Source organism: Triticum aestivum, chromosome 7D (assembly GCF_018294505.1).
Source record: "Triticum aestivum cultivar Chinese Spring chromosome 7D, IWGSC CS RefSeq v2.1, whole genome shotgun sequence".
Classification (NCBI taxonomy): domain Eukaryota; kingdom Viridiplantae; phylum Streptophyta; class Magnoliopsida; order Poales; family Poaceae; genus Triticum; species Triticum aestivum.
This window is the reverse complement of record NC_057814.1, coordinates 409,305,204-409,326,603: the sequence shown is the minus strand read 5'-3', so window position 1 is coordinate 409,326,603 and position 21,400 is coordinate 409,305,204. Positions and strand designations below refer to the sequence as shown.

At 41.4% G+C, this 21,400-nt stretch overlaps 1 protein-coding gene across 1 annotated transcript in view; it reads left to right on the top strand.

Moving 5' to 3' along the window:
- LOC123166490 (structural maintenance of chromosomes flexible hinge domain-containing protein GMI1) overlaps nt 1–9,339 on the top strand; it is a 30,206-nt gene extending 20,867 nt beyond the window's left edge. The window contains exons 25-38 of the mRNA XM_044584295.1: nt 23–150; nt 898–1,075; nt 1,177–1,279; nt 1,953–2,050; nt 4,076–4,174; nt 5,436–5,502; nt 5,573–5,655; nt 5,756–6,022; nt 6,101–6,259; nt 6,910–7,024; nt 7,188–7,377; nt 7,472–7,663; nt 8,283–8,594; nt 8,870–9,339. Coding sequence (XP_044440230.1) covers nt 23–150; nt 898–1,075; nt 1,177–1,279; nt 1,953–2,050; nt 4,076–4,174; nt 5,436–5,502; nt 5,573–5,655; nt 5,756–6,022; nt 6,101–6,259; nt 6,910–7,024; nt 7,188–7,377; nt 7,472–7,663; nt 8,283–8,594; nt 8,870–9,134 — 2,256 coding nt within the window. The 3' untranslated portion in view covers nt 9,135–9,339. The remainder of the gene's footprint in view (nt 1–22; nt 151–897; nt 1,076–1,176; nt 1,280–1,952; nt 2,051–4,075; nt 4,175–5,435; nt 5,503–5,572; nt 5,656–5,755; nt 6,023–6,100; nt 6,260–6,909; nt 7,025–7,187; nt 7,378–7,471; nt 7,664–8,282; nt 8,595–8,869) is intronic.
- The last annotated feature ends 12,061 nt before the right edge of the window (nt 9,340–21,400 follow it).

Genomic DNA, 21,400 nt, shown 5'->3' with positions numbered 1-21,400 from the left:
AATGTCAAGTGTTGAAATGTAGAGGTGCAGAGATTCAACTGTCATTAAGCATGAATCGAGGATAACAGTTCGTCCAAACTCCAATACTAGACATTGGCAGTTATCCTGCGATGCTGATTGGTCTGCTGACAATGCTGTAGTAGATATAAGGTTAGCTACTAACTCAAAATTTCGTATTTCCAAATGCTTTTCATGTCCACTGGTGATGGAGATGAGTTGCATTTTGGCCCGTGAAACTTGGTGTTGTTCTGGTCCACTCTCTTACTGCGAGCGGCAGCTTAGCGAATAGTCCTAAGTTCAAACTGATAAAGGATAAAAGATAGAATGGCTTGTTTCAACTTATAGAAACTTTATTACTTGTCATATTTCTGCAGTATGTGTTACATTCTGTTAGTTGGTGGGACTATGTCATCTTTGCTTCACCTTAGTGTACTCTTTTCCTTTCTTTTCTCGTTCCTTGTCTTTTTCCTGTGCAAATGATCAGTCAAGTCTTATGTTAGCATCATTACATTTATTACCTCCACCAAAGCTGCACCACCTGGAATTTGGCCATCCATCATTTTTTGGATTAAGCAGTCTCCATCATAAGCAACCTTTGTCTTCAACTGAAGGAGGGGTCCATGCCTTGTCTATCTGAAAAAAATGATGTGCACGCATCGTCTGTTGCCCCGTAATGTTACATTCTCTAATTCGTCCTATTGAAGTACTCCAGTAGTGCCTTATTTATTCAATATCTTAATTTTGATAGATCAAGCAAGCTGCCCGGCCCTTATTTTGTTTAATACCTCGAAATTCTCACTCCATAGTCCGGCATGAATGCTGGAATTGTGTTGTCTGATTTGTTATATTTCTTTCGTACATTCATATACCTGCAGCTACTTATAAAATTGTGTGCAGGCTTGGAATGCCAGTTAGATGTCTTGCAGCTAGAAGCCATGATTTGTATGGGAACGGAATTCCTTTCCTTGATGTACATAAGGCCGTCATAACTATACTTGGTGGTGATGATATTCTAGCTCAGGTTAAGGACATCAAAGTGGATCTCTCAACAGATTTATTGACTCTGTATATCAGAGTGAGCCATATGTACCTCTTTAAGTATAGAACTGGTCACAAGTTTAGTGAATCCACTGCATTTCCATGTTAATCATATATGTTATTGTGCTACACATGAAGGATTTTCTGTTCAAAACCAACAAATTGGACAGAGTAAGGCCGAATTATGAAGCGATGTTAAAGATTTCTTTATCTGATAGTGAACTCTCTCATCCATGTAAAGGTAAGATGACAAGCTCTCATGTTGTTTTACATTTATGAGATTGTATGCGTGTGGACACTTGTTTGGCCTGCTCCTAAACTCATATTTATCATGCTTCTCATCTTAATGGAAAGAATTGCTACAAGTTTTTTGCACGTTCTCTAGAAAAAACTAGTTCTGCATGTTCCGGTTACATTTCATATATTGCAATGCAAGCCATTTTGCTACTACCAGTGTAGTCACACCCATGTGCATTTTGTACAATCTAGGGAGTATCTAGCGTAACTAGGAGTATGTAGTGCAGTAGTGGCAGTATTTGTGTGTATAAGACCACTTAGGTAGCATACCTATGCATATAATTTACTGGTAGCATGTGTAATTTTTTCACATACTACTATTTTATGTAGAAATTGAAGGGACTATTAAAAAATGAAGGAATTTCGTGAATATGCCAAAACCATGGCCGCACCTGCAGTTTTTTCGTGTATCTCACTTTGGGGTATGTTGGAAATTGGTATAAAAACATACTAAAAATGATAAGCTATTATACACATGATAGTATATGAGATGTGGGTGAACTATACCCAGAAATAAGATGGATATTTCCTATTGAGCTGATCTTTTCATGAGAGATTTTTCTTGCCGTCATGTGGATTACTCACTATTATTAAGAGTTCACATATATTTCACGCAGTTAAGCCAGGTCTTCCGTCAACAATTAATATGGATATGTCCCTTGCTTGGGAGAAGAATTTAACTCCTGGAGAAGTTATTGATGATGCCCTTCTAGAGGTACGTCGTTACTCTGTTGTCTTGGGTAGTGTTTGTCTCACCCAAGGAATATGTGCTCTCGGGAGCCGATTTGAATATTCAGGGAAGCGTCCCCTGTCATATATGTTTGCATCTTCAATTGGCATGCAAATTTTCATGAAGAAATGGCATATATTGTGCTGTGGGAAAAAAACTACCAAACCCGGTGCTCTGAAACGGCAATTTTTGAAGCGCCAACTTTATTTTTTTCGCGCAGGACACAAAACTTGCCTTTTTTTCCATGTAAATCTATATGTAGATATAGGAACATGGAGATGTACATGTGTAGATTGTTTCAGAATTTTTTGACTTCAGGAACACCATTTGTTTCACCCTGGGAGCATACACTCTTGAGAGCCGATTTGAATATCTGGGTACTAAAACACCATAGAATTCACCACAATTTCTTCCAGTCAATACAAAGTACGTCTGCCACAATTTTTTTCCACACTTCCAATTTTTCTCATGCAGTTCCGATAACACAACTATCACACCTGATTAATTGACGAAAGATTTGTAAGATCCCAGTATAGCACCATCGCTAAAGTCTACCACCAAGTTGTCTTTATATTTTTTCTTTGGCTGATGGTTTCTGCCTTTTTGGTATGATAACATGGTGTGTTTCTTCCGTTCTTGGTTCATTCTTAATATTAATGAAATCTACCCTTACAAAGCCATATCTCTTTAGTTCTTTGCGCATAATTTCTGAAGTGATGAACGGCACAAATTTCTGTTTCTTTTTGGTTTATAGTGACATCAGATCTTCCTTTAGTTTGTCTATCCAATATTTCAGATTCATAAACTTATGTTTTTGTTACTGAGAAAGAGTATCCTAGATTGTTGTGGCTTCAGGTACTTCAGTTGTTGATTCTATAACTCGATTTGTAGTATCTCAGCAACCAGAACAATGATATTTTGATGTTTTTTGTTACTCAGACGGACATTCTTGCTCCTGCTTCGTTGACCCTTGCTTTTGTGAAAAAATTACCCCCTTTTTGAGAACCTTTTAGAAGTTAAAAGAACTACGTATTTCATCAAAAGATAGTTGTACTGTTACCATGCCTAAATGGTACTCTCCTTTTCCCAGTATATATAAATATGTATGCTAAAAATTCCCGAAAAGTACTGTTGGCATGAGCCTAGTCGTCTTCATTAAAAGTTAATTATAAAACTTGCCATGCAATACGTGCCAAAACACAATTGAATAAGAGACGTTGGATGGTTTCCTGCTCATAACAGAAGCTACATCGTGCGTCCCCTGCCATTTGCATTTAATGAAATTGTCCTTGATAAGTTTGACTTTTTGGCATATGAACCATAGGAAAACCTTGATCTTTGATGATACTTTTAGACCCAAAAATTGCTTAGATCTAAACTGATACATGGAGTGCACAGTAAAATCCCCACCAGTATGAAGGCCCCACTTAAACCCATCTTGCTCTTGAGTTAGTTGCACCTCGGCAACCTTGAGGATGATCTCATTCTAGTCTGCCAAATGCTGACCAATGAGAGCCTGTCAGAAGTCCACTCCAAGAACAACATCCTTATGTTGAACAATATTAAATAGTCCATACATGTCACCCAACAACCCTCATGCCCTACCCCATCTCTCACCCTCATCTCACCCCACAATGCTCTCTAGCCTGCCTCCTGCATGCTGCCATGTCGTGCGCTGCTGCAAAAATACAAAAATACGCTAGATGGATGACTAAAGCAATTAGGTTAGGGGGATTATTGTCCATACAAAAATACTAGGTCAAATACTCACCTGTATTGACTTGAAATTGAGGGAAAAGATGGATAATCGCATCTGAGTGAGTATGAGAGGTTGTAGTGGCATTTTTCAGACTTGGATTTTTGTAATGGCATTTATATAACTTTTCTACCATTTTTATTAGGTTTACTATGTAATAATTTTTTTACCTTTTGCGATGGGGCTTGTTTTACTAATTTCTCGTATGCAGTTTCCGAAAATTATCCTCTATATACTGTTTCAACCATTCGCAGGTGCTCGATCATTGTGGCAATCATGTTGAAGAAGGGACGGAACTTATTGTCAATACTGTTGGACTCTCCTTTGTAGATAAATGCGGACCTGTTCGAAAGGTAATCGTTTGTTTTAAACTGTATTTTTGTAATGCTAGTAAATGTATATTTTGACCAGGTTAACATTAGCCAGAATGATGTGGTGCGCTCGGTAACAGTCCTGAAGTGGAGATTGTTAAAAAAATATCGTTCTTTGCACGTGCTGTATTTTGCTATTTTCTTCTATGTAATTTAAGTAACGTAAAAATAGACTTCCAGTCAGAGTTGTCAATGAGGTGGAAAAAATTTGAGCTGCTACATTTTAACAGGGGCAACTCCGCCTATGTCTTCTAGGCATAGCCGGCCCCAAGCCCGGGTAAAGGAGGAGGGTTGTGATAGGCTTGGCGAGCCAACGAAAAAACTAGCCAGTCCCATGGGTATGAAACCCATTTGAGCGAGAGTAGTACTAGGATGGCTGACCTCCTGGGAAGTCCTCGTGAAAGGGTTTCATATCTAAGGGTTGTGATAGGCTTGGCAAGCCAACGTAAAAACTAGCTAGTCCTTTGGATATGAAACCCATTTGGGCGAGAGTAGTACTAGGATGGGTGACCTCCTGGGAAGTCCTCGTGAAAGGGTTTCATATCTAGCCTACCCCAACTTGTTTGGGACAAAAGGCTTAGTAAGTAAGTACATTTTAACAGCGGCAAAATGTATGCAGGGAAACAGGAAACTAAAGACTTTACCCCTCTAGTTTCGATGCTTTGGGATTTGCTGCTTCTGAATTTGGGAGCGGTTGGAGAATTACTAGATTTTTGACAAATGGACTGGCTCAACGAGGCTAAGCCTGGTCTGGTCCAATTCCTACCTAAGCCTGACTTGGCCTACCCTCAACCGGACTAGAAGCATTGGCGAAACCCAGAGCTATGCCCACCCAAACCCCGTTGTTTTGACATTATGATGACTGATGAGGGACTAAGAGTAGCTTGTTAATTACATGGCTCTAATTGATTGGATGATGCAGCACCCTTTTATCTCCTGCACTCCTATTCTTTTCCAAATCTATGGTTCCATCATATGGAAGACTCATTCATTTTTCAACAAAAAAAACATATTAATGCAAGGTTTTGTACCCTCATTACAAATACAGAAAATACGGTATTTAAGGCTTTCAGTGGAACATTGCTTCTTGACTGTGTTATAGCAATTTTATCGTTGTAGAACAGGGACTTAACCGTTGCCTATGTTCTACCTCGTGTCTCAGCCATCTTGGGAGCCCTTAAATTGTTTGACAATTTTACAGTTGGAGTCTGTCGGCATATAAACTATATTGTTAATTTTGCAGGTAAACAGCGAAGGATTTGTTGACCTACGTGGAATGCTTAAAGTTGTTAGCGGATTTGGTTCAGAAGGTCAGTCACATAGTGGTGCCAATATTGCTGGTACATTTTCATTCTAATAATTATGTGCATGTTTGTGCAGCTTGTTTGACGATTTTTCATCACAAGAAAAAGATTTTCAATAGAACATTTCAAATTGCTATCAGGAATTTGAAAGCTGTTAAGGTAGTAATACTGATTCGTTCATTTGATTTCTTATTAGTCACGTCGTGGTGCTTAATTTTGTTCAAGAGGTGGAAGCCTCATGATTATTATTATTTGTCAGGTTCCGGAAAGTTGTCCTGCTGGGACCTTCTTGGAGAACATAATATTTGAAGTTTCTGACTGTGATGGAGTGATTGACGAGTCAATACATGGACTCCAACATACACTTAGCATCAGGTCGAATCAATTAAAAGATGTGCAAGGAGCACAATATGCATTTGAACATGGAAGATGTGTTCTTCCTCGTGCACAGGTTCCTAATGAACCAGGAACAGTCAGTTTTGTGGCATATCATACACATTTTTCTGACCTGGAAACAATAATTCAGGTTCCGATCTTACAAGGTAGCTCTTGTTGCACAATTTATAATTATTTCAGACTGAAGTCCTGGATTTTCCTTTGGCAGATTCATGTTTATGCTCTTGATTTAGTGCGAGTAAACTCGGAGAACGACTTTGAACCTATATGCAGCTACCCAACTTCATCTCTATCAAGTCAAGATCTTTTATCTCCAAGTCAACTTGCTTCTTGTCAATCTGTTAGATACATTGAGGATGCTCTGAGGGTAAAAGCCTTCAATACCTTGATTTAACATTTCTAGTGTTGCTGAAGTCCTCTGGCTTATTTAAATCTTAAAAAACTACTAAGGAATACATTATTCAAACTAGAACGTTTTCTGAACTCAAACCTTTTTCAAGAAAACTACAAACTCAGATTTAAACAAAATAGCGCCAAGGTTATCGCTATTTGCATATGATGCACCGTGGGTCAATACATGTCTTTATGATGTCAGTATGGAAACATAATAACCATTTAGTGCAGTGATTTGTTTTTTGAGCATCCTCTGTTATCCTGGTTAGTCTAATGTATATTGTGCAAAACTCAAAATACAAGGTTGATGGAAACCATCCAATCATTAAATTGTTGATGAAGTAAAGCTGAGTTGAATTGTTGCTTATTATAACGCTACAGGGGTTCCTTCTCCTGTGTATATCAAGAAAAATACAAACCTTCCGACAGAATAAATCATTAAATTATTCATAAAATTAATAACTATTTGGTAGCTGAAAATATTATGTGTATTTTGATTCAAAATCTATGATACTTACACCATTGAATAAAGGTTGTTATAGCTTGATTAGAGGTTACAATGTTTTTGACCTGCAGAATATTATTATTAGCTTGTCCGTGCCTTAATTTGTCACTTTTTTTCAGAAAGTTTCTGATGAGATTGAATCAATTGATTCCAATATACGCTCTGAAGAAGAAATGATTAAATTTCTTGATTCTCAAAAGAAATCTGTGGAGAATCGTATTGCCAGTCTGAAAGGTTATTTTCTGTGCTTGTGCAAAAAAATTATTGCTTTTGTCTTTCGCTGAGTATGGACTTAATCTGCATGGTCTCATTATAATGGGCTCTGTTACATTACTCTTATACCTGCACTTGTCTTCCCCGCTCGTCGCTTTATATAATTTAATTTTCATGTATGCAGATGAGATTGGCCACAGAGTTGGCGCAAAAGAGATAACTCGTCATAAAATTGAAGAGAATGTTGGTACTGCTGCTGCTGTTCTATGTAATCTCTCCAACCGTAAAGCATATGAACCAGGGCGATCTTTCAAGGATGAAGTTGTTGGTATTGTTGCTCTTCTCGGAACTGTTGCTAACAGAGATCTCAGTAGGTAAATTTGCAGACTCCTACATTATTTATGTCAGATGTATTGTAACATGATGCATAATTTTATTCATCTGAATCTCTGTCTTTTCATTTGGTAGGATGCTTTCTGTGTATCTTGGTGAAGACAACATGCTTGCAGTGGTTTGCAAGACTCAGGATGCTGCTAATTACTTTGAAAAATATGACACTGAAGGAAATGTGGATATTCGCTTTGGTATTCATCAGGAAGCAGCTAAACTAGGAGTCCCAATAAGCAGGAGATTTCCTATCATATGCCTGGATGAAATAAGGTAATATCTATATTTACTTAATTTTAGCAGGTCTGTAGATGCATTTCTGGGTGTTAGAAAATTTGAAACAGGAGTGCTGCTAATGCATCAGTAAACTCAAACATTCCTGGTTTACAGTCTTCTGAACCCTGAACCTGTTCATAGCCAGCCATAAGCAGAAGCCCCTGAACCCCCGTTGCTTGTGTATGACTAATATGAAAAAGTGTATGTGTAAAAGTTGCAAACGTAGTTTGCTGATTGCCATATGGTGATAATCTTACTCGTATCATCAACAAAATGTGGATTTACCTATCTTATCTAACACAAAGTACTAATATATAAAACTGTTGAAATTTTGAGAATAAATTTTATGTAAAGTTTCTTCTATGAGATGATAATTTGTTCTATTCAATTCTCACATAGATTCAATTGTTAGGCAGGCCATACAAGATAGATAAATGTTTCTAGTTAAAAATAGTGATAGAACATTTCTCTGTCAAAATTTTGAGAAACGAAATCTTGTGCAATTTCTTCTATGAGGTGATTATTTGTCTATTCAATTCTATCGCATAAATTCAATTGTTTGGCAGGCCATACAAGATAGATAACTCAGCATTTTTAATTAATGTTTATTTGACAGGCCATATAATGGAGACGTCTTTTGGAACATAAGGCAAAAAAAGCTAAATCTGCCTTTTCCACATTCGAAGACGCACAAGGGATTTCGTGGGCTTGCGGTCAACTTGATCAATCTTTCTGCAGAGAACTTGGAGATAATCACAAGTAGTGGACATGGTCTCCGTGAAACCTTATTTTATAGGCTCTTTGGAGAGCTTCAAGTTTATGAAACACGGAATGACATGCGGCAAGCTATGCCTCATTTGAGGAATGGGGCTATATCTTTGGATGGTGGGATTATAAAGGGTGATGGTATGCTGCTGCTCGGTTACAGGTCAGTTAACTTTACGTTTTTTGAACAAAGGCAGAATGAACTGGTGATTTTCTCCCAAGTTGCCCATTTATTAATCAGGTTGTCAAATGAGACTCAGTTTGCTGGTTGACCTTCGACTGTTTCGACATTAGTTGGTTTGGATTTGGCATTCATAAATATATTTCACCATGAGTTGTACTTGTACTAAAATATGAACTATCCGCTCTTAATTTTTGTCGTTGATGTTTTGTAACATCATCTATGCGGTCCATACTTATCATCTGATCATTTCACAGTGACCCGGAGATCATATTTCCTGTCATGCCTGATGCTCCCGACATTCTGGAAGACCCTGAGGATGTGTTCACCAAAGTAAAAAAGATGAACGCAGAGAAGAGTGTTCTGGAAACGGTGGAGAACAAGATAAGAAAAGCCGAAGAGAATCGGCAGAAATTGGTCATGAAGCGCAACAAGAAGAAACGCAAATTCGACGAGATGGCGGAGGTAATGAGCCAGCCCAGTGGCAGCCAGCTTGATCAGTATCACCCAGTGTCACAGTAGACGAATGGGCTTGTAGCAATCTAACAATGTGGTCTACAAAGATGGTCACATGGCATCATATTAACTGCTGAACTGTTCTAGTTGTTTATGAATCTTGTTACTCTAGTTTTCTATGGGATTAGCTGATGGACTGATTAACATGCTACTAGCAATGCAACTAGGCAGTGTTTGACTAAATCTAATGCTTATCATTTTACTGCGTTCAGTTCTCTTGTGTGTTTAGAACCTTGTCTGTATGCATAGTATTTCTATGTGTCGCTGCTGCTCTGAAAATTGTTGCACGTGCTGTTAAAAAGGGCAGCACATGGCAATGTAGGTTGTAAGTTGTAGGGAACATGCCCTGGAGTTTCTTGACACTCCAACAAATCACATGCATCTGGGCAGTCATAAGGGCTCATATGCCGGAAATACAGAAGGGCTCAGGAGAATGCCGGGTGTAATAAACAATTTGGCAAATGTTAGGAAAAAAAAATAGGCATGTGTTTGGCTTTTATTTTGGCATGTGTTTTGTTCGTATCGTTTTCGCAACCACATATACTTTTTTTATTGGAGGACATTCTCACTATCTCACTATGTGTGGACCACTTACCCTAATCAACTCAACGAGTTTCAATCACGTACTTCCTCATTTTTGGTTTAAAAGACCCACTGCGTCTCTGGATTATCAGTTTGATCAATATAACTTAAATATATACCATTAGAGAATATAACATTTGAGGTTTTCCATGATATATTTTTTATGATATATAACTCGTGTTATCTTTGATTAAATTGTTGACCTAGGGGGTACATGTGAGCCTTTTTAACCAGAAAGCAGGTAGTATCTCCTGTCGGCCAAAAGCTCTTAAAAGTTTTTTACACCTTGTATTTTTCTAAGATAATAAAAGCTTGTATTACCCCCGCCTCTGCATTATAGATGCATATGGCCTCACTTATCACATCATTTATTACAAATTAATTCGTCAAACAGTGACCTCACAAGGAAAATGGAGAGACCAAGACATCAATATACTGTCTCCATTGACATTAGGTAGCAGACGCCAAGATTCACAACTTGGACCCTACATGGCCAGTGCTACTTTGCATATAGAGTGAGTCAACAAGTTGTTTAGGGCATCTCCAAAGTGGGCCATCAAATCTTCCGCAAGCGTCTGGACGAACATGTTCGGACGCAGTGCGCCATTCAACGTAGTCCCGCATCGGTCCGTGGACCAGTTCAGACGTCCGTTTTCCGGACACCAGCCACGTAGGACTCCGACCATCGGACCCGTGTTTTCATCCTCTCCTTCTTTCATCTGCTTTCTCTCTCGTCACTGCCACCACTCAACCACCTCGCCAACCCGACAAGCCCTTCCTAGAACTCTGCGACCTCCACCACTATACCCGGCCTCCATGTCGCTTGTCCTCCACCGCCGGTCCACACCTCTCGTATGTCCGCCGTGCAGGTACCATCCGCCCTTACGAGGGCCACCACGTCCGACAAGTGTTTGGAGAAATGCATGTGCTAAATTTTCTGTCCCTTCTTTGAAGCAATGGATCCGACATGCAGTACATATATGAGCACTACGTTGAGTCGTCCGACGAGAAGGACCATGCGGATGACATGGTGATGATGCAGGCAGTCCTTGCAGACGTGAAGCATGCGGAAGAGTACGTTCTCAATTTCATTCGATGAAGGGTCATCGAGTGCTCAATTGGAACAAGGCACGGGGCCATTTTGACGCTGATGGATGACTACTTCTCCCCCAATGCCCTATTCACTGAAAATTTTTGTTGGTGCTTCTGGATGCGAAAAAATGTCTTTGATCGCCTCTACAATGGCGTACGGTCCTCAAACCCCGGGGTTGTTTGACATACACCAATTCATGAATAGGACCATTAAGAAATGCACTCTTCACATCCATTTGTTGCAACTTGAAATCATGATGAGATGCATATGCAAGCAACATGCGAATAGATTCAAGGCGAGCAACGGGGGCAAAGGTTTCACCATAGTCAACACCTTCGACTTGGGAGTAACCTGAGTCAGCAATCTTGTCTTGTTGCGGATGACAATCCCATGCGCATCTTGCTTGGTCTTGAAGATCCATTTGGTTCTGATGATATTACGATCCTTTGGCCTTTCCACCAATTGCCACACTTTCTTGCGCTAGAAGTTGTTGAGTTCTTCATGCATGGCCTCTAGCCAATCCGGGTCCTCGAGCGCCTCATAGACCTTTTGGGGTTCAACACAAGAAACAAATGCATGATGCTCACAAAAGTTTGTTAATTGTTTATGAGTAGATACCCCCTTTCTTAAGCTTCCAATGATGTTCTCCAAGACGTGGCCTTTATGCTTGAGATTGGAAGCTATCTTGGCGGCACGATACTCCAATTGCTCTTCAAGTGGAATTTGAGGAGCTACATATTAATCATCTTGAGCATCGACTTGAGCTTGCTCAGAGTCATGAACTTGATCTTGGGCATCACTTGGTGCATCACCTTCATCATGAGGTTGATCTTGCTCTTGATCTTGTTTGCTTGGTTGAGGACCTTCACTTTGTTCTTTGGAAGCCTGTGGGTCAAGTATTGGTGATGATTCCACTTGCGTAGAACATTGTCCTTCTCCTTCGACCACAAGGGGTTCCTCAAGGAGTAGGATTTGAAAACTCCCATCTTCTTATGGCTTGGGGAGGAATTTCATCACCTACATCACAAAGACCACTTTGCTTCACTCAGGAGCCGTTATTTTCATCAAACTCCATGTTGCACGTCTCCTCAATTACTCCATTGGACTTGTTGAGAACACGGTAAGCATGAGAGTTTGTAGCATAACCAACAAATATGCGCTCTTGAGCTCTAGTTTTAAATTTAGGAAAACGAGCACCTTTCTTGGGAATGAAACACTTACAACCGAACACCCGGAAGTAGTTGAGGTTGGGCTTGTTACCAGTAAGTATCTCATAAAGAGTCTTGTTCAAGCCTTTGCGGAGGTAGAGCCGATTGGATGCATGCCATGCGGACATGCGGTGTTGATGGCTTCGGCCCAAAAGTTGTACGGAGATTTTAGTTCCGCCATCATGGTCCTTGCCACGTCCATCAACGTACGGTTCTTCCTCTCCGCCACGCCATTTTGCTAAGGGGTATAAGGTGCGGAATATTGGTGCTTGATCCCCTCATCACTAAGAAACTCATCCAAGGTGTAGTTCTTGAACTCGGTGCCGTTGTCGCTTCTAATCATCAATATCATTGCATCATGTTTACGTTGACCTTCATTTGTAAAGTCGATGACGGTTTGTTGGGTCTCACTCTTCCTCTTGAAGAAATATACCCATGTGTATATTGAGTAGTCATCCACAATCACCAAGCAATACTTTCTTCCCCAAAGACTATCAAATGGTGGAGGCCCAAAGAGACCCATGTGAAGGAGCTCCAAAGGCCTCTTGGATGATATAATAGTCGTGGGTCAGTGAGTCGTCTCATGTAGCTTTCCTTTGATACAAGCACTGCAAGCACGATCTTTGGCACAACTAACATTTGTTAGTCCATGGACATGGTCCCCCTTGAGGATACTTTGCAAATATCTCATATTGACGTGGGCTAAATAGCGATGCCAAAGCCACCCCACATCAACTTTAGCCATTAGGCAAGTTGCGGTCTTAGTGGGTCTCTCCGTAAAGTTAACCACATAGAGACCATTCTCGTCATGCCCAGCAAAGGCTACTTTAAGAGTCTTGCTCCATAAAAGGGACACGGTGTCAAGATCAAAGAATGTAGCAAAGCCCATAAGTGCAAGTTGACGAACGGAAAGTAAATAGTATGCAAGGATCTCAACAAGCATAACATGTTCAATGGTTAAGTCTTGAGAAATGACAACCTTGCCAAGACCCAATACCTTGGATAATGAAGCATCACCAAATTGGACATGGGTGGGCATAGATGGGCTTGGTTTCACGTCCACGACCAAGTCGTTGCTCCAGGTCATATGATTTGTTTCTCCACTATAGAAAAACACCCCATCAGAAGCAAACTCCTACATAAGATCAATGCTTGGATTTAGGTACACATTTTTAATGGGTTCTTTGATGTTAATAACAAGGGTCTTAGGAACCCAAATAGAACACTCAATGTACTCATAAGGAGAACAAAAAAATTTGGCATAAACATGCCCATCACTAGCACGACATAAAACATAAGAAGGGTTAAAGTCGCCGACTTTGTTGGAAGGATTGGTTTTGCCCGTTTTGGCATCACCACCCTCCACCTTGTTCTTCTTCTCCTTAGGACCACCCTCTCCCTCCTTTACAAATACCTCTTTGAGAGGGAGAGCTTGCGTGGTCTTGCTTTTCTTCTTTGGCTTCTTCTTGTTTGACTTGGGAGCAAACCCAAGTCCCTCCTTTGCCACAACTTATTTTTGATTGCTCAAAAGTTTGTTGAGGTTCTTCCCACCTTGAATGCACGAAACAAGTCCCTTCTCAAGTTGCTATTTCAACTTGGCATTCTCCTCCACAAGATGAACATGCTCACAACTCACAACATGGGTTAGTTGCATGGGCATTATCAATTAAAACAAAAGGAGGACACATGACTGTCTCCTTAGTTAGCTTCACTTGGAGTTGATCATGAGACTCCTTGAGTGTAGCACGAGCACTTTCAAAGCCTTGTGAGCCTTGTCAAGTAACTCGAACTCCTCTTTGAGTATAGCATGGCCAACCCTAAGTTCAACATTCTCGGATTTAAGCACACGTGCAAGAACTTGAGCATGATCATGAGCTTTCTTTAATTTAGCAAGGTCATCATTTTGTGACTCCTCAAGAGCCACTCGAAGACCTTACCCTTCCTCAAGAGCATGAGAAAGCTCTGCAATCTCATCGGCATAATCATGACTATGCCCTTCCATCTCAGTGATGGTCTCATCGTGGGACTCAATGATATCATTGGCCTTGCCTAGTTGTTCCAAGAGGGCAACAAAGTGCTTCTTGGTCTCACCTTTGAGCTTACCCAAGAACCTAGCAAACTCATTCTCATCCACCCTCACCCCCTCACTTTCATCCACACAATCCATCAAGGAAGGATTAGTGGAGATAGAAGTTTTGATGTTATAGGTTATCTTGTTGACGCCTTTTGCCATGAGGCACTTGGGGTGGTGATGAGATTCTCGTTGGGGGAGTCGAAGAGAGACACCGAGGTTGGAGAAGAGGTGGCAATGGCCACGGAGGCTGTTGTAGTTGATACGTCCCAAATGTATCTACTTTTCTAAACGCTTTTGCTCTTGTTCTGGACTCTAATTTGCATGATTTGAACGGAACTAACCCGGACTGACGCCGTTTTCAACATAATTGCCATGGTGTTGTTTTTGTGCAGAAATAAAAGTTCTCGGATGGAGCTGAAAATTTGCGGAGAATTATTTCAGAATATATAAAAAATACTGGCGAAAGAAGTTACCAGAGAGGGGCCACTAGGGTGCCACAAGCCCAGGGCGTGACCATCCCCTAGGGCGCGCCCCTCAGGCATGTGGGCCCCTAGAAGCCCCTGCAACCCTAACTCCAACTCCATAAGTACCTATTCACCAAGAAAAAAATCAGAGAGAAGGAAGCATCGTGTTTTACGATACGGAGCCGTCGCCACCTCCTGATCTTCATTGGGAGGGCTGATCTGGAGTCCGTTATGGGCTCCGGAGAGGGGGATTTGACGCTGTCATCATCATCAACCTTCATCACCAATTTCATGATGCTCACCACCGGGTATGAGTAATTCCTTCGTAGGCTTGCTGGACGGTGATGGGTTGGATGAGATTTATCATGTAGTTGAGTTAGTTTTGTTAGGGCTTGATCCCTAGTATCCACTATGTTCTCAGATTGATGTTACTATGCTTAATGCTTGTCACTAGGGCCCGAGTGCCATGATTTCAGATATGAACCCTTTATGTTTTCATGAATATATTTGTGTTCTTGATCCTACCATGCAAGTTATATGCACCTGTACGTGTTATGATCCGCATACCCCCACATGACAGTAATTGGGATTCTTTCCGGTGATTACCATAGTTTGAGGAGTTCATGTATTCACTATGTGTTAATTCTTTGTTCTGGTTCTGTATTAAATGAAGGCCTTAATATCCCTTAGTTTCCTTATGGATCCAGCTGCCACGGGAGGGTAGGACAAAAGATGTCATGCAAGTTCTATTCCATAAGCATGTATGACTATTTACGGAATACATGCCTACATTACATTGATGAATTGGAGCTAGTTCTGTGTCGCCCTAGGTTATGACTGTTACATGATGAATATTATCCAACTTATCACCGATCCAATGCCTACGAGATTTTCACATATTGTTTCTTGCTAAGTTACTACTGTTGTTGCTACTGTCACAACTACTACAAAATTACTACTGTTACTGTTACTATCATTGCTACTACTATCAAATTACCATACTACTGTGCTACTCATCACTCTCCTGTGAATATTTAGTCTCCAGGTGTGGTTGAATTGACAAATCAACCAATAATACTTATAAGTATTCTTTGGCTCCCATTGTGTCAAATCAATAAATTTGGGTTGAATACTCTACCCTCGAAAACTGTTGCGATCCCCTATACTTGTGGGTTATCAAGACCTTTTTTCTAGCGCCATTGCCGGGAGCATAGCTATATTTGTTGAGTCACTTAGGATTTATATCTGTTGATCACTATGAAGAATCTTAAGGATGATAGAACCAAGATCGTTCCCTCTAAGACGAGGGGAGGTAAGGAACTGTTATCTAGCTCTGCACTTGATTCACCCTTTGTTTGAGTAAGCTTGCAACACCACCACCTGCAATTAATTCTGATATGTCGCAGGTAATTGATGATGCTACTTCTGCTATGAATGATGCTATTGGTGATGCTAGTACTTTGCTTGATTATAATGTGCCACTAGGTCTTGATGAACAACTTGCTAGAGCTAAAGAAATTGAGAATGTTGAAACTGATGAAATTACTGAAACTGATGAAGTTATTGAAATTGAAAATTATGAAACACCTATTCGACCTAGCTCTCCTAGATATGAATTGCCTAAAATACCTGAAGGTTATGTTATGGATGGAGAGGTAGGTAGGGATTTTCTTGCTTGTAAGGATAGACATGATCTAAAAAAATTGTTAGTCAAGTTGAAAGAAAAATCTTTAAATGCTAGAATGGAATATGATCCTAGGTTTGCTACTTCACCTATCTTTATTACTGATAAGGATTATGAATTCTCTGTCGATCCTGAGTTAGTCACTTTGGTTGAATCTGATCCTTTCCATGGTTATGAAACTGAAACTGTTGTGGCACATCTTAATAAATTAAATGATATAGCCAACCTATTTGCTCATGATGAAAAAATTTGCTATTACTATATTCTTAAGTTATTTCCTTTCTTGTTAAAGGGTGATGCTAAGATTTCGTACAATACTATTGCTCCTGGTTGTGTGCGTAGTCCCCAAGATATGATATATTACTTCTCTAAAAAATATTTTCCTGCTCATAAGAAACAAGCTGCCTTAAAGGAAATATTTAACTTTGTGCAAATTGAAGAAGAGAATCTCCCTCAAGCTTGGGGGAGGCTTATCCAATTACTTAATGTGTTGTGTGATCATCCTCTCAAGAAAAATGAAATACTTGATATCTTTTATAATGGACTAACCGATACTTCTAGGGACTACCCACTGCAAAAAAACACTTCCGTGATGATACGTGTTTGTCACAGTAGGTCATGTTTTCTGTCATGCATGTACATCCATGATGATTTTATGACAGAATCAAGATAGTCATATATGTGCTGTCGTAGAAGTGTTCCATGGTAATACCAAAATTATCATCACAGAAGTGTCCACTTCCATGACGATAAATGGCGCATCATGGAAGTGTTTTTGTCAAGGGTAACCGACACGTGGCATCCACGACAACGGGTTGCCGTTAAGCTACCGTGTTCTGGTTTGGATCCAATAACCCGTTAACAACCCCGACCAATGGGGATTTTCCACGTGTAAAATTCTTACTCGCCGGAGGATCCACGTGTAGGCTCAGCGTTGGGACAGATGTCATCCACTCATTGTACGAGAGGCGCCTATGATACGTTGGCACGTGGCAAGGCCCAACAGTGGCCCATTTAGGTGAAAGAGGCCGGCCCAGTCAAAATTAGCAGGCCGGCCCATATGGGGCCTACTGGTGTCTGGTCCATTTAAGCCCACAACCCATACAGGATGTGCCAATTCGGCCCGTTAACGGCCCGTTAACGGCCCATTAACTATTTGACACCATTGCAGCCCATCATCAGTTCGAGCCTGTTAACGGCCCGCAATATATTTGGGCTCAATATCGGCCCCATGTAGTTTCGGCCTATTAACAGCCCATTCAAGGGATGGGCCAATTTTCTGGATGTACGTCTTTCAGCCTTTTAGCGACCCATTTAAGTGTTGGGCCAATTTCCAGCCCGGTGTGTCTTTCAGCCTGTTAACGCCCCATAAATGAGTTGGGCCATTTGCAGTCGGTCCTGAGTTTTAACGGCCCATGCTCTTCATGACCAATACCAACCTAGTTTCTCTTTCGGCCTGCTAAAGGCCCACAACATAGTTGGGCCATATACAGCCCGGCCTGACTTTCGACCTCTTAGCAGCCCATGCTCTTCTTGGTCGAGTACGAGCCCGCTGTCACTTTCAGCCTGCTAAAGCCCCACAATACAGTTGGGCCTATATAGCTCGACCTTAGTATCGGCCTGTTAACAGTTCGTGAAATCAAATGGGCCCACTTATTGCCTGCTTTGATGTCGGCCTGTTAACGACCCGGGAGGTAACAGGGATGAGCATTAACTGTTGGCTCGTTTCAATATAGCGACCCAATAGAGCTTTCAGCCTGGTTACGACCCATTAACATAATGGGCCCAGTAGACTTGAAACATGTCTGTAGGCCCAATTAGATAACGTCGATTCTGGCCCAACTATAATTTGAGCCCATTACCATGAGCAATTATGGACAGGACAAAAACCGATCAATCAAAGGCCTATGAGAATTTTGGCCCCTGCGAGCCCAATAGGAAAGCCCATTAAGGGCAGTGGGCCGCTTCCTTCATTTGGGCCCACGACTGTTCGTGCTAACTAATAATTTCACTGCTTTTTTTGCCTTCCTAGCGAGTTAGCTGGAATGCGAGGCGCACTAAGCAAACGTACGGCATACAAGGAAAAACGTTGCACATCCAGCATATATTACAGGAAATTACATCCACTGGGCAATCAAAGATTGATGCTAGTGCAAATAGATTAACATAACTTAACGATCTACAACCTCACAATCTGCAACCTCAGCGCGGATGACGCCCATAAGCATGTGAGCAAGTTCTTCCTTCTTTGCTACACTGTCTTTGAAAACATTGATCAGTTGTTGTTGCGCAAGAATGTGCACCTCTGATTCCTCCATGATTGCCATGATTGCTTCATCCAGTAATTCGTTCACAAACATAAATTTTTTCCGTTGGATTCGAGACGGAGGAAACTCAACAGATTCGGATGGCGATTTTGGTAGGCTTGTATTATTGATAGTGGAGAGTGTCTTGACCACTGCATCATAACATAAATTAGGAGGGGAACCGAACGGATTAATCAAGAGTTATTGCCATATTACCTGGCCTAGATTAATTGGAAAGAAACAATGGGGTTACCTTGCTATTTTCAGAGTTTGTCTTCTTATCTTCAGCAGCCTGCACCAAATTAACACACTAGCATTGCTATCATTGGCCAGGTCAGATAATAGGAAAGCAACATTGACACAACGAACGTTTGAGCAACCGGACCACACCGGCCTACACCGAATTAACACAATATGGCACAACTATCATGAGCCAGGTAAGGTAATAGGAAAGCAACATTGACACAATGAATGATTAGGCAACCAGAACAACACTATAATTTAGTAATGTGCATGATATGAGATAGTACACTCATGCAACTCGGTATGCAAAACTACCAGGCAATTTTCCTTATAAAAACCAACATTGTTGCCTTTATTTATACATTTTTCTACAAGTAAATTTAGATCAGATAAAGGTTGGATTCACGCCGATTAACAGAATACATGCTGATGTAAAAATTTAGTGATGTACAACAGGTACTTACATCAGCATTGGAGCACAGAGAATTCCCGTAAGATACTTTCCTCGAACACGATCCCAGTTTAGAAAGTCTTCTATCCTTCAAGCTTATTTTATAAAAGAGATATGGGTAAGAAACATGTAGAAAATATGATCTGAATGCTATAAAATTTCATGATGTGAGGATACACACACGCTTTTTAGAACGGAGTTGACATATTTTTGCTGGACTGGAGCGGACTAGTTCTTTGTCCACTTGAATCTTCTTATTATCATTAGGAATTGGGTTTCTCTGTGCTGGAGAAGTATCTATGAACACTGGAGTTGGTTTACTATCACCTGGCGTTTCGATCTTTTGCAAAGACCTTGTTTGTGACCCTTCAGATTCTAAGATAGCCATCTTCCCCTTGCATGCCTTATATAAAAGAATGGTGCTTCAGTTATGAAACATGCTATGACAGAGAGATGGAATAGGTACTGAAGAATAGAAAGGCATGACATATTGACATGTATTCCATCCATCCGGAAATAAATGGATGTGTCTAGGCGTATTTCAGTTCTAGATACATCCATTTTTATCCATTTCTGCGACATGTAATCCAGACGGAGGGAGTATGATGTAAGAGCTATGGATACGACAGGACAACAGAGTAAAAAACACTAGTTGAATGTAAAACTGTATGATAGCGGAATACATACAGAAAAACACTAAGGCAACATATGCTTGTATGATTGGGAAACTAAGATGGCATTGCAACAGACCACTAGAACATCACTTCAATGTAAAAAACATGGTATGGTAGACAGATGAAGTACATACTGATGAATAACAATGCATAAGATATTCAAAAGCATGATGTCCAAACTAAGCAGATGGCATTGCGACAGAGTAGAATGACAGTACTTGAATTTGAAAACATTGTTTGGGAACGTAGCAATAATTCAAAATTTTCCTACGTGTCACCAAGATCAATCTAGGAGATGCTAGCAACGAGAGAGGGGGGGTGCATCTTCATACCCTTGAAGATTGCTAAGCGGAAGCGTTACAAGAACGCGGTTGATGGAGTCGTACTCGCAGGGATTCAAATCGCGGATGATCCGATCTAGCGACGAACGAACGGCGCCTCCGCGTTCAACACACGTACAGCCCGGGGACGTCTCCTCCTTCTTGATCCAGCAAGGGGAGAGGAGAAGTTGAGGGAGAACTCCAGCAGCACGACGGCGTGGTGGCAATGGAGCTCGTGGTTCTCCGGCAGAGCTTCGCTGAGCACTACGGAGGAGGAGGAGGAGGTGTATGAGGAGGGAGGGCTGCGCCAGGGAAGAGGTGCGGCTGCCCTCCCACCCCTCCACTATATATAGGGGCAAGGGGAGAGGGGGAGGCTCCCTAGGGTTTCCCCTAGGGGGCGGCGGCCAAGCAGATTGGATCTCCCTAGGGAAAATCCTAGGGAGACTTGCCCCCCAAGCCAAGCAGGTGGAGGCTTGCCTCCCAAGCCAGGTGGAGGCGCCCCACCTCCCCAAGTAACATGGGAAAGGGTGTGGGGGGAGCACCACCCCTTAGTGGGCTGGTTTGCCCCTTCCCCTTTGGCCCATGAGGCCCTCCAACACTTGCCGGGGCTCCCGAAACACCTTTTGGTCATGCTGGCCATAGCCTGGTACCCCCGGAACACTTCCGGACTCCAATACCCTTCGTCCAATATATCGATCTTCACCGCCGGACCATTCCGGAACTCCTCGTGATGTCCGGGATCTCATCTGGGACTCCGAACAACCTTCGGTAACCACATACTATTTCCCATAACAACTCTAGCGTCACCGAACCTTAAGTGTGTAGACCCTACGGGTTCGGGAACCATGCAGACATGACCGAGACACCTCTCCGGCCAATAACCAATAGCGGGATTTGGATACCCATATTGGCTCCCACATGTTCCACGATGATCTCATCGGATGAACCACGATGTCGGGGATTCAATCAATCCCGTATACAATTCCCTTTGTCTATCGGCATGTTACTTGCCCGAGATTCGATTGTCGGTATCCCAATACCTCGTTCAATCTTGTTACCGGCAAGTCTCTTTACTCGTTCCATAACGCATGATCCCGTGGCTAACTCCTTAGTCACATTGAGCTCATTATGATGATGCATTACCGAGTGGGCCCAGAGATACCTCTCCGTCAT